This window comes from Myxocyprinus asiaticus, chromosome 4 (assembly GCF_019703515.2).
Source record: "Myxocyprinus asiaticus isolate MX2 ecotype Aquarium Trade chromosome 4, UBuf_Myxa_2, whole genome shotgun sequence".
Taxonomy (NCBI): domain Eukaryota; kingdom Metazoa; phylum Chordata; class Actinopteri; order Cypriniformes; family Catostomidae; genus Myxocyprinus; species Myxocyprinus asiaticus.
The window spans coordinates 46459651-46471671 of NC_059347.1; the positions used below are offsets into that span (position 1 = coordinate 46459651).

The following is a 12021-nucleotide window of genomic DNA, read 5'->3' on the forward strand; positions in this document are numbered from 1 at the left end:
TCACAAGTCACAGGTCTTACCATGTTCTAATTCTGATCTGGGTGATAACGCTCTACTTTGTGTGTGTGTGTGTGTGTGTGTGTGTGTGTGTGTGTGTGTGTTTTTAATTTTTATATATATATATATATAGCTAATTTTCTTAGACAATGTCAAGAGAATTTTCTAAAAAGCTGCTTCAAAAGCCTGCCAGATTACCACATTCATTCAATTCCTTTACAATATACACACATTCGCTCTTTGTCTTAAGCCTGATTCGCTGAAAACGGCTCCATTAATGTTTTCACATTCACAATCATGAATGACGTACAAATTACGTACTGTAGTGATATATTTTAAATTCAAAACGGCACATTTCACCATATGGTGAATAGTTTGCATCCTTGGAAATTAATGTCGATTGGTACAACATTTCAATCATAAAACACTGGTCAAATATTGCATGTTTAGTTAGATACTTACATCTAAGGGGGGCAGTCTGGCTGGCCAAATCTGATTATTGGGGGGGACTTGTCTCCCTCAAAGTATATTGTGGTTACAGCCTTATTTGATCATAATCTTGACCAACCGTTTTTGAGATTTTGGTCTTTCTCCATTCAAGTAGATAGGAGCTGCACTGGCATGACTGGAAATGGCCTCTCGAGAGCATTCCAAAGATGGCCGACAGTGGACTGGCTTGCTAGAAAGACTTTGGCTCAACCAAGAAGCTCTAGCACCCAGCGGTCAACGGTTGTAGAAAGGAAGTCCCACCTTACAGTTAAAAGAGCCAATCAACTTTTAGATTCAGACATCACCTGTCAATCAACTTTAGAATGCGCATGCGCAATAGCTATACAAGGAAAAATTTTGTTTTTTTAGCATAATATGAGGTGCAGAATCACAATTTATGATTCCAGTATTGTCAGATTTTATTGCTGATTTGAAATGTGTTCTTTGATCTTAATCTTGAGCAACCTTTCCTTATTCAAGTAGATAGGAGCTGCGCTGGCATGACTGGAAATAGTCTCCCGGGAGTGTCAAAAAAGATGTCCGACAATGGACTGACTTGCTTGACAGACTTTGGTATCTACATATCGATATCTATTGTCACGCCCATATCTTGTCACCACCGTTGACGGTTACTGTTGCTTGTTTAGCTGGAAGTCGCTGTGCTGTGCTCTCATTGAAAATGAATGAGATTGTGTCACTTTTTTGCTCTGTGTCGCTTGCTGTGTGAACAGGGATTTAGCAACCTGTGTATAGTTAGATAAAATGTTTCAACCTCAATGTCATGACCATATAATGTCTGTAAACTTCACATGATATGCGATTCAAGTGCTTTAACAAAAATACAAGTTTTAAATTTCTGCGTTTCAATGGCCCTAGAGAATTCCATTCTAAATGTATTACTCGAACTGCTATATACATATATATATATATATATATATATATATATATATATATATATATATATATATATATATATATATATATACTGTATATATATATATATATATATATATATATATATATATATATATATACACACACACACACTACCAGTCAAAAGTTTAGGGTCACTTACTTATTCTTTATTTGTATTTTTGTATTTATTTATTTATTTTTTCACATTTTAAAATAATAGTGAAGTCATCTAAACTATATAATAACAGAAATGGAACTATGAGAATTATGTTGTGACTATAAAAATCCAAAATAAATCAAAACTGTTATATTTTAGCATCTTCAAAGTAGTCACCCTTTGCCTAGAATTTGCAGAAATTTACTCTTGGCATTTTCTCAACCAACTTCTTGAGGTATCACCCTGGGATGCTTTTTAAACAGTATTGAAGGAGTTCCCATCTATATGTTGAGCACTTATTGGCTGCTTTTCTTTATTATTCGGTCAAAGTCATCCATTTCAAAAAACGTTTTTTTTTTTTTTAAATACAATTCTATTTTTATAATGAAATCAATTAATATGTTGGCACAATTATATTTTTGTCTACAAAACTCATTTAAAACATTTAAGAATACACCTTCAGATCAAAAGGTTTTTAAGATCATGAGAAACATTTCAGTCAAGTGACCCCAAACTTTTGAACAGCAGTGTATATATACACAGTATATATTGTTGGGGGTAACAGTTAGGTCCCCAGTATGAATACTGAGGAATATAAACTCAGACTCAGGTTTGCAATCAATTCAGAGAGAGTTTACTGATTGTTTTTTGCAGTTCCAATTTACATCACAAGTCACAGGGATCCAGTAGTTCAGAAATACATAAGAAAAAGAATAAGAAGAAGCCTCATATGCAAATTTAATTAGAGGTGTCACAGTGCAAAACTTTCTGAGATTCTGATAGGTCACTTACTTCAAACATCTTAGCACTTTACAAATATGGTCTGTTTCCAGCTTTGTGCAAACAATAATATAGTAGCTATAACATTTATCATGTTCCCATCTTTGGTTTTACAGAACTTATGCCAGATGTCACATGTTATAGGGCACCATAAACAATCCAAACACTGAATGATTTAGACATTGTAATGGGTAGGCACTATTTATTTCCCAGGGACTGGAGATTGTCTCTCTAACTTTGGTGGAATGCAGTTTTTCTTTTCGCCATCTGCAGAAAATAAAGCAGAGCATGACAAAGAGCATACACACAAGGCCTAATAATATAAAGTCACCTAATATGACAATAAAATCATATCATAACTATTACAGTATCTCTCTCTCTCTCTCATTCAATTAATAGTGATTGAATTAAAATAGACTCAAATGGTTATATAATATTTGATTAATTATGTAATAATTATAACAGATACATATGTTTATGAATAAATGCAGTACAATTCAAATGCATATCCTCTAGGAGCCAGACTAATTGAATAATCACTGTTATTGCATTCCTCAGATGATATATATGTTACTTGCACTTTATTGTAAAAGGAAAATAGAAAATGTATTAATATAAAAAGAATAAATGAGGATGATAAAAGATGAGATAGAACTTGTAAGAGTAAAAGGATATTCGGATATTTACCCCTTCACCCCCCCTCCCCCGATATATATATATATATATATATATATAACCAGCATTTCCTGTCTCGCAAACCAATAACCACAGCAGCTGTCAATGAACATACTTGAAATGCAAGAGGAATAATATACAAACTTTAAAAAGAATGACAATGTGACCAACTGCAAATACTGTAAATCCTAACACAATTTCAGGGTTACAGTTGACCTCTCTCCCCCTCTTTTTCTCTTTTTACTCATCACACCATGCGCTCCTCCTCTTTCTTCAATTCTATTGTAAGCTTTCATCAACATTAACAGCACAAGGTACATTTAGAAGAAGAGGAACCAAGTCATGCTGTCATGTGTAGACTGTTTAATGACATTTATAAATGTTACCACTTCCTTCCAGTGCTCGAATTGAATCAAGTCTTAAGGGGGGTCCCCATCATAAGATTTTTTTTTTTTTTTTGGTGGTGGTGGTGTGTGTGTGTGGGTTGCAGTCTAGCAATATACAATTTATACAAAATATACAATATATTTATTTAATCATAATATTCATAACTATATAATATTTATTAAAAACAGTATTTTGTGTTGATAAAGAATAAAAAAATATATACATTTTCAGTCCAATGTTATATAACAAAGAGAGATAAGCTACAATTCTTCTTTTAAATGGCTTACTCCAAGTAATACTGGATTTAGAGGGTGACAAAGCAGCAGACGCAAAAGGGCAACTATGGCAAATATACCAGGGGACTACATATAAGGCACTTGAAGTGTGTGACTTCAAAATACATTGAAATGTCTCAAAAACAGTAGAAAATAATCAGATGGCTTCCAGACTCACTGGATGGTATCACTGTCAGATTCAGCAGTGGCACAGGAATAATTATTTCATAATGTCTCAGAAAGCAGTGATAAAGAAACAGTCAGTAACTTCAAAAGGATCTTTTTAAGGACCTTTTTTATTACTTAAACAGTAGCAAAAGGATGGCAAAAAAAACAAGTGGATGATTGATGTGACACTTTGTGATAATAATGTTTGTTCCAAAAGACTTGTTTAAATGCATGAAACTAGTTTATTAGATATTAAAAATATAAATTGTGACAAGACAGGCTGTCAGTGTTGGTGGGGATTTTTCAACGATTTCAGTGCAGTTACATTGTTACGTCAGTAGGTGGCGGCAAGGGACTGTTATGAGTCAGTCAGTCAGCAGACTATTCAACCATTTCAGTCAAAATGGCTGCTTTATTCAGGAACAAACAATGCTATGGTTATCAATATGTCAGTCATTGCTATTTCAAGCGTGAATCCCGCATTTATATGCAGATGTAATTCCCGAAACTTTGCAGAGTGTACGTGGCCGTTGGTCCTCCTCATAGCAGCATGAAAAACAAGTTTTATGCAAATTCTGAATGGATTACATATAGCATAGAAAGCGCACAACGAGCGCTCCCTTTATAATCACTAAAAAGTTGTCACTCATCTTCATCGAGATCACTAGCACCCCCGTAGAAACAGGCCTATTAATAATGAAAAATGAGTAAGCCTAAATGTTTCCAATTTATGCAAGGAATACAAAAGCCCCGACATGGAGTGGATAGATATAGTAGAAAGAGAGAGAGAGAGAGAGAGAGAGAGAGAGAGAGAGATTGAGCATTACCCCTCAAAAAAGTCAGTAAGAAGCTTTCTCTTCCCAACTGCGAGTGGAGGTTTATTATTCTCCATTTTTTAGCTAAAGTTAGCTTCACCGGAGCGGCGCCAAGCAAGCAGTCATGTCAACGATGTCATGCGCTTAGAGGTCTTTAGATGTGGGGCGGGGCTTTTACATGTGAAAGAGACATGGCAACTAGCCTATAAACAAACTTAATATAAATTATTGTAAATAATTAATTCACGAAATTTACCGTATCCACTGCATTGATTTAATCAGATTTGTCATTATTATTTTTACTAAAATATAAGTATCTTGGGGACACCCCTAAGTCTATTTTTTACTTCTTATGGGGGGTTCCTAATGCCTTATGGGGGGTCCCGGATACCCCCAGCCCCCCCCTCAATTCGAGCACTGCTTCCTTCTAAAAACCAATCAAATGACATGGATCTCCCTCAGTCCTGCTGCTGAATGTTGCTTTCACTTTCCTTGCAATGATAATGAAATGTGTGCAATGACGTGGAAAAATCAGCAGCTTATGTCCTCATTTTGATACATGTTTGTATAATTCATTTATATCTAGATTTAATTTTCAATTTTGTGTGTGTGTGTGTGTGTGTGTGTGTGTGTGTGTGTGGTAAAGCAGTCATTGAGTATTCGACTTGAGTTTACTATATAATATGTGAGATTGGTTAATAATTTTTATTAAATCCTTCCACTTGCAGTCCACTGAGACATTACACCCAGGCGATCAAATACTGATTTTATGTTAGCCCCCTCTGCTGGGAGCTTTCGGCAACGCTCGGCCAGTGTCACCACAGGGTTATGTCATACTGTGTCGTTATTAACCCAGAGCTGTGAAACTACAATTGCTTCATCTTACATAGATGTTTACAGCTTAAATACATACAAAATACTATCTTATATATGTTATATTGAGTGTGATAGGTTAATATAGTAACGAATACAAGAAATAAAACCTACCTGCGTTTATTATGTACTTGCTGACTCTGTTTTGACGTCTCTCTGACGTCACATTTAGGGAGGTACTGACAAATAATGGACTATGAGGAGTGTCTGTTTGTGCATGTGTGTGTGTGTGTGTGTGTACAGGTTTGGTTGGTTTACGAGAAAATAATGTTAGGTTACAAACTGGTAATTACAAGGGTATTATGCTACAAATATGGTTTATGAGGACATTTCTAGTGTCTCCATAATTCAAATCGCTTAAAAACATACTAAACGATGATTTTTTTTTATTTTTTTATTTTTTTTAATGTAAAAATGCAGAAAGTTTTTTGTGAGGTTTAGGTTTAGGGGTAGGGTTAGGGGATAGAATCTATAGTTCGTACAGTTTAAAAATCTTTATGTCTATGGAGAGTCCTCATAATGATAGCTGCACCAACGTGTGTGTGTGTGTGTGTGTGCCTGCATACTTGCTGATACATGCTGATACCCTGGCACTGGTACATAGGAGTCAAACTCACATCATCATCAACAGGATTAACTGTTAACGGTGATCTAAGTGTGTGTGTTATCTGTGCCAACATGGCTACTTCACACTCTTGTAGCTGCTCTGTGGGCATCTAAACTGGCTCTTTAGCCTGGCACCATGAGGCAAACCATAATACCAGATGGAGCGTTCTGCTGCCCTCTCTCTCTCTCTCTCTCTCTCTCTCTCTCTCTTATTCTAGCAGGCCAGAATGATGTTACTTAAATAAAAGCAGTTCCTTTCCATATTCTGATGTCTCGTGGTAGTAGGACAGGAATGGTAAAAGAAAAGTTCACCCAAAAATGAACATTTTCTCATCATTTACTCACCCTCATGCCACCCCAGATGTGTTTCACTTTCTTTCTTCTGCACAACACAAATGAAGATTTCACTTGCATTGTATGGACCTACAGAGCTGAAAAATTCTTCTAAAAATCTTCGTTCGTGTTGTGCAGGTGAAAGAAAGTCATACACATCTAGGATGACATAAGGGTGAGTAAATGGTGAGAGAATTTTCATTTTTGGGTGAACTATCCGTTTAATACATAAACAACGAGATACTGTACATAAGATCCATTATAACCACACTTACAATGTGCTTTCTCTTTCTTTGTCTCTCCAAATAATTGTGAGCTGCACAGACTTGTGTTCTCTGTCTGTTTTATCGGGTGACCCGGTTTCTCTGGCTCGGTCGGTTGCAGTTACCTCACTCTGCTGCGCAGCTATTGGTTCAGCAGCCGACTTTCCTCTCTACGAGCGAAATTGGGCTGCGGTGACGTAAGTAAACGGGCGAGAGAGAGAGAGAGAGAGAGAGAGAGAGAGAGAGAGAGAGAGACGCATACCAAGTAGCCGTTTTGCAAGGCACTTGTTTGCTTCTGGCGCTCAGTGGGCTCTCAGTTTTGTACCCAGTGGAGCTGTTCAGTGTTTATCGGTGGTGTCATCGAACAGTCCCCACGCTCACGGAACCGCTGACCCATGTGATACTGCAGCGTTGCGAGCGCGTGAGGAAGGGGGGCGCAAGACACTTTTCCCCCTGCATCTCCGCTTGGTAGACTGGAGAAGCAGGTGCACATTTAGGGAGAGACAGAGAGAGAGAGAGAGAGAGAGAGAGAGAGTGAGAGAGAGAATCAAGAGAGCTGTAGGGGGGCGGGGTAGAGTCGCGCGCGTGGATCTCACCGTCGCAGTCCTCCGCGAGGATGTATCCAACGTCCACTCTCCTGCTGCGAGCGCGCTGGGGCCAGTATAACGGCATTGTATATGCCATTCTGATCTAACGGTTCCGTTCTGTTTCGCGGGGTTCGGATGGTACGCACGCTCCATACACAATTCAGCCGGAAAATCACCGCACACCAGCCATGGCGCTGGTCATGGAACCCATCAGCAAATGGTCCCCGAAGCAGGTGCTGGACTGGATGAAAGGTAAAAAAAAAAAAAAAAAAAAAAAAAAAAATATATATATATATATATATATATATATATATATATATATATATATATATATATATATTTGTCCCCCCTATAGCCTATGCGAGAAGAATGGGTATGCGTGAAGACAGTCTGGTTGCATGCGGACTCTGGACTGATAAGCCTCGTGCCTCTGACTGTGCCGTGCAGTGAGGTATTGATCGCGCTTGTGTGCCATTTTGCGACTCTGCTCGGCTCACCATGGTGTGTGTGATCCGTACACGCGTCTCGCAAGAGGGGGTGTGCGTGTGGTCTTGGGCTGCGTGGTGTGTATGTGTATGTGTGCGCGCGCGCGCGCGAAAACGCGTGTTTTGCAAGAAGATGAGCAAAAAATGTTAATGTGATACAAAGGACGACATTACGCTTTCACATAGTCACATACATACGTAACGTACACACACAGAGACAGAGAGAGGCTGTTTCCAGCCTCAGTGAATACATCTCTCTCTCGCGCGCGCAGTGATAACTAGCACCATGGACAGAACCAGGCCGGCGCGCGCTGTGCGCTCTGCCTGTTTCGCTGTGCTGCGGTGCGGATGCGCGTAATCTTGGGACCAGAAGAGGGATGACGGTATCTGTGGAAACCAGCTGAGCCTCATACAGTCCCCCACCCCACACAAACGCTCCGGGAAACACATAGGGATAGAGAGAGTATCGGACGAATGCCGCTTGCAGACCGTTGAAGTCACACTGTGTGTTTCGTCATGCAGTTATAGCGTAGGGACATGTTAAAGTGGCCTTTTCTGCTCGGGAAAATTTTACGAAATACACTAAATGCCTGACATGACAAACGGTGTCTGATTTCAACCCTCTTTTCGATCTTCTGTGGAGATTACATGTTCAGATAGGCTGATAGGAGGAACATAGATGCTTCTAAAAGTAGAACACAATGGAGCAGCTGTGGTATAGAGACAGAGGGCCAAAATACCAGCACGATCAGACCTAATCTAAAGTGAAGTTTAAGGGCATTCGAGCACATGACATTCAGCTGCTCATAATCTCTGTTGCAAAGGTCAGAAAGCATTTGCCACTAACCCAATAACAGACAAGTGTACACTAGAGAATCAATAATGGTTTTGATCTTTATGTCCAAAACAGCCCTATTGTAATGCTCTAAATGAAATGCTATCATAGACCCATGTAGGCTGAAGCCTATTATATGCCACTCAGACATTCATCTGAAGACTCTAGCTCCACATAGACTGCTGACCAACCTCTCTTTCACTATGAGTGGTATTAATGTATTTCCTTTTGAAACATTATTCACAGATGGACCAGTCCTCTATTTTAGAGAGCTAGGGTTCACGGCTGGTTGTGCAGGATGGTTTCCATTTTCAGGAACTCAGTTTCCTTCTCAGATGGAGACCTAACTGTAAACCAGATGCTTGTGGATAATTTCATAGTTATTGCTGACAAAGTGTATGTGAGAGCATCTGATACATGGTCAGTCAGCTGGTTCTGATTCTTGCTTTTTCCAAGCTTAGCATCAGAATTTCTTAGAGGTTCTGCATGAGCAAATAACTGTGAGTGTGATTGTTTTACTGCTTTGTATTGCATTGTTTATTAAATTGCATTTACTGTTTACTGCATTGTATTTATTGTTTGCTGTCTTGGAGCAGCTATCATTGCTATCTTATGGATGTTGTGTGTGTATGTCAGTCTTTTTGTATCCTTGGCTGAACAACAATTAAGTTGTCGTGGTGCAGAGATGTGGTATGCACTGATGAGGTCTGTATGAATAATTTGCCTCCTTTAACTTTGCAGGCATCTTGTAATATGAAACTCTGCTGAGCGCCTTTTTTGGACCTTTACTGCTTACGTTTGAAAAATCTTCATGCAGGTTGGGATGTGATAAGGTCTTAGGCCAGAGACAACTGTTAGGCTTGTGGCTGTGTTTGATTTAGGGTTTCAGTGAAATGTTATTGAAGAGGTTAAAGGGATAGTTCACCCAAAAATGAAAACTGTCTCATCATTTACGCACCCTCATGCCATCCCAGATGTGTATGACTTTCTTCTGCAGAACACAAATGTAGATTTCTAGAAAAATATCTCAGCTCTTTAGGTCCATAAAATGCTAGTGAATGCATGCTAATTTTGAAGCTCCAAAAAGCACATAAATGCAGTATAAAAGTAATCCATAAGACTCTAATGCAGTGGTTCCCAACCCTGTTCCTGGAGGCCCCCACCACACATTTTGGATATCTTCCTAATCAATCACACCTGATTCAACTCATCAGCTTGTTAATGTAGACTCAAAGACCTGAACTGGGTGTGTCAGAAAAGGGAGGAACAGGGTTGGGAACCACTGCTCTAGTGGTTAAATCCATGTCTTCTGAAGCGATCCAACCGATTTTGGGTAGAGGTCGACCGATAGTGGATTTTACCGATACCGATAACAAAGTTGGGCAGTACCTGCCAATAACCGATTAATCAACCAGATAGTTTTTGAAAACTATTCATACTGAATGAAAAAATAACACTCAAATTAAAATAGTGCTGAATTTTATTACAAAAATAAACAGTACTGACTGAACCATGAAAATGAATTGTACTTTTTTAAATGAAATAAATATATAAATATTAATATATATTAACTAATATTCAAATTTTAAAGTCAGCTGATTTTTAAATTGACGTTGTTTCCTTAGTCCACAAGAGGGCGCAATAAATACATTAACCAATCAGCATCATTATATTATTACATAGAACATTCCTATCCTGGCTGTTAAAAAAGAGCATTTCATTTTCAACTAATGTGCATAAAATAAATAAATAAAACGTTTTATTCAGTCCATATTCTCAAATGTTAAGTCAGAAGTAAAATGAGGGGGGAAAACACTTCAATAGACAGTTAACATGATGTTACACTTGCACTGATTCCTACTACTCCAGACTCAAGCTTCATAATAACAGCGAAATACCACATTGTTTTTTATTCAGTACATTTGTATGTAGGATAGCAATATTCCCAGATAGCAAAGGTATCTGGCTGAACTTGGTGGGGAAGTGGCTTAGACTATGAGCCTATGCCAGGGGCTGTTCAAACAGATGGAACACAACAGGCTGGATCTCGAGACACACATTTCCAAGTTGAACATCTTTCCTGACAAAGCATTTAAACGACTCCTTGCTTAATCTGAGAAACGCTTATAAGAGAGCAAGACGCAATGGCCAAAGACCTTCACCAACTGTAAGGGACTTTTGCAACCATCCATTTGTTTTTCTATGTAAATGCATGCTTTGTTTCCCTTTGTTTTTGTTTATTCAGTATCTCGTGCAGGAGCACTGTTTTTTACATGATGTGTCTAATTAAAAAAAAAATTTAAAAGCATACTGGGACACCTCCTTTCTGTTAAACTGTATTTGTTGCATTGTGTCTTGCATTTTTTAGCACAAGAATGTGATCGATCTGAAGTCATCATATTACAGTGAGGATAAAAAAACTGAATTGAAATCAGATGCTTTTCTGATTTGTTTATACGTTTTTCTCGGATGCATGAAGATATTAATTTGCTTTCTCACGTTACTAGCTTTAAATATGCAACTTAGCTGGCTAACGAATGCATAAACGTGACCAGCTTGATATAAACTAATGCAAATAGATGGTAATAGATGGTAACAATCGTGACATTTAAACATTTGGGTAGGACTTGCGTGTATTTTTGTCACATTGTTATAACCGCATGAGGTTAGCTTTAAAGTTAGCGTCCTCTCAGCCTTGTCGGCAAATATACTGCTGTTCTCTATTAATGCAGCATCTAGTCAACAAATTCATTAATTTATAATGATATGACAACATGTACTGTAGTGCACTGTATACATACCTTTTTGACGTTGATGTTTTAAATCTGCATCTGAAGTGTTCCACTCCATGCAGAGTGTAGTCTTACGTGTCAAAACAAACACTACAAGGCATCAGTTTATTTAGCCTCTAGAGGCTGCTCTCATACTGTATAATGACAGCGGACCCTTTTCAGCTGCTCCAGAACTGGACGCAATAGGAAAAACTATCGGTGTGGATTTTTGCCAATAACCTATAGTTCCAGAAATCTGTTATCGGTGCCGATTAATTGGCAAAACCAATATATCAGTCGACCTCTAATTTTGGGTGAGAACAGACCAAAATGTAACTCCTTTTTCACTGTACATCTTGCCATTTTAGTCTCTAGGCACGATCATGATTTCAAGCCTGATTACTGGTACACTTCTTAGTGTTTGACGCATGCTTCAAGCTTTTGTAATTAAAATGTTTTATTAATTAAAAGAAAAAACACAAAAGAGAAAAACACAACACATATACACCAAATCAACATTTAAGTTTTAACCCCCACTAATATCCCTCCCCAAACACCAACCCCACCCTAACCCCCAACGAACACCCCCATGGTCACATGAAATAATACA

General features: G+C 38.2%; 1 protein-coding gene across 2 annotated transcripts in view; it reads left to right on the plus strand.

Moving 5' to 3' along the window:
* The window catches only part of LOC127434724 (connector enhancer of kinase suppressor of ras 2-like), a 59635-nt gene that overhangs the window by 2856 nt on the left and 44758 nt on the right, over window positions 1–12021 (plus strand). The window contains exon 1 of one of the 2 annotated variants that reach the window (XM_051687665.1): window positions 7031–7572. The exons of the other annotated variant lie outside the window; for it this stretch is intronic. Coding sequence (XP_051543625.1) covers window positions 7509–7572 — 64 coding nt within the window. The 5' untranslated portion in view covers window positions 7031–7508. Of the gene's footprint in view, window positions 1–7030; window positions 7573–12021 lie in introns of those variants that run through there. 2 annotated transcript variants of the gene reach the window in all.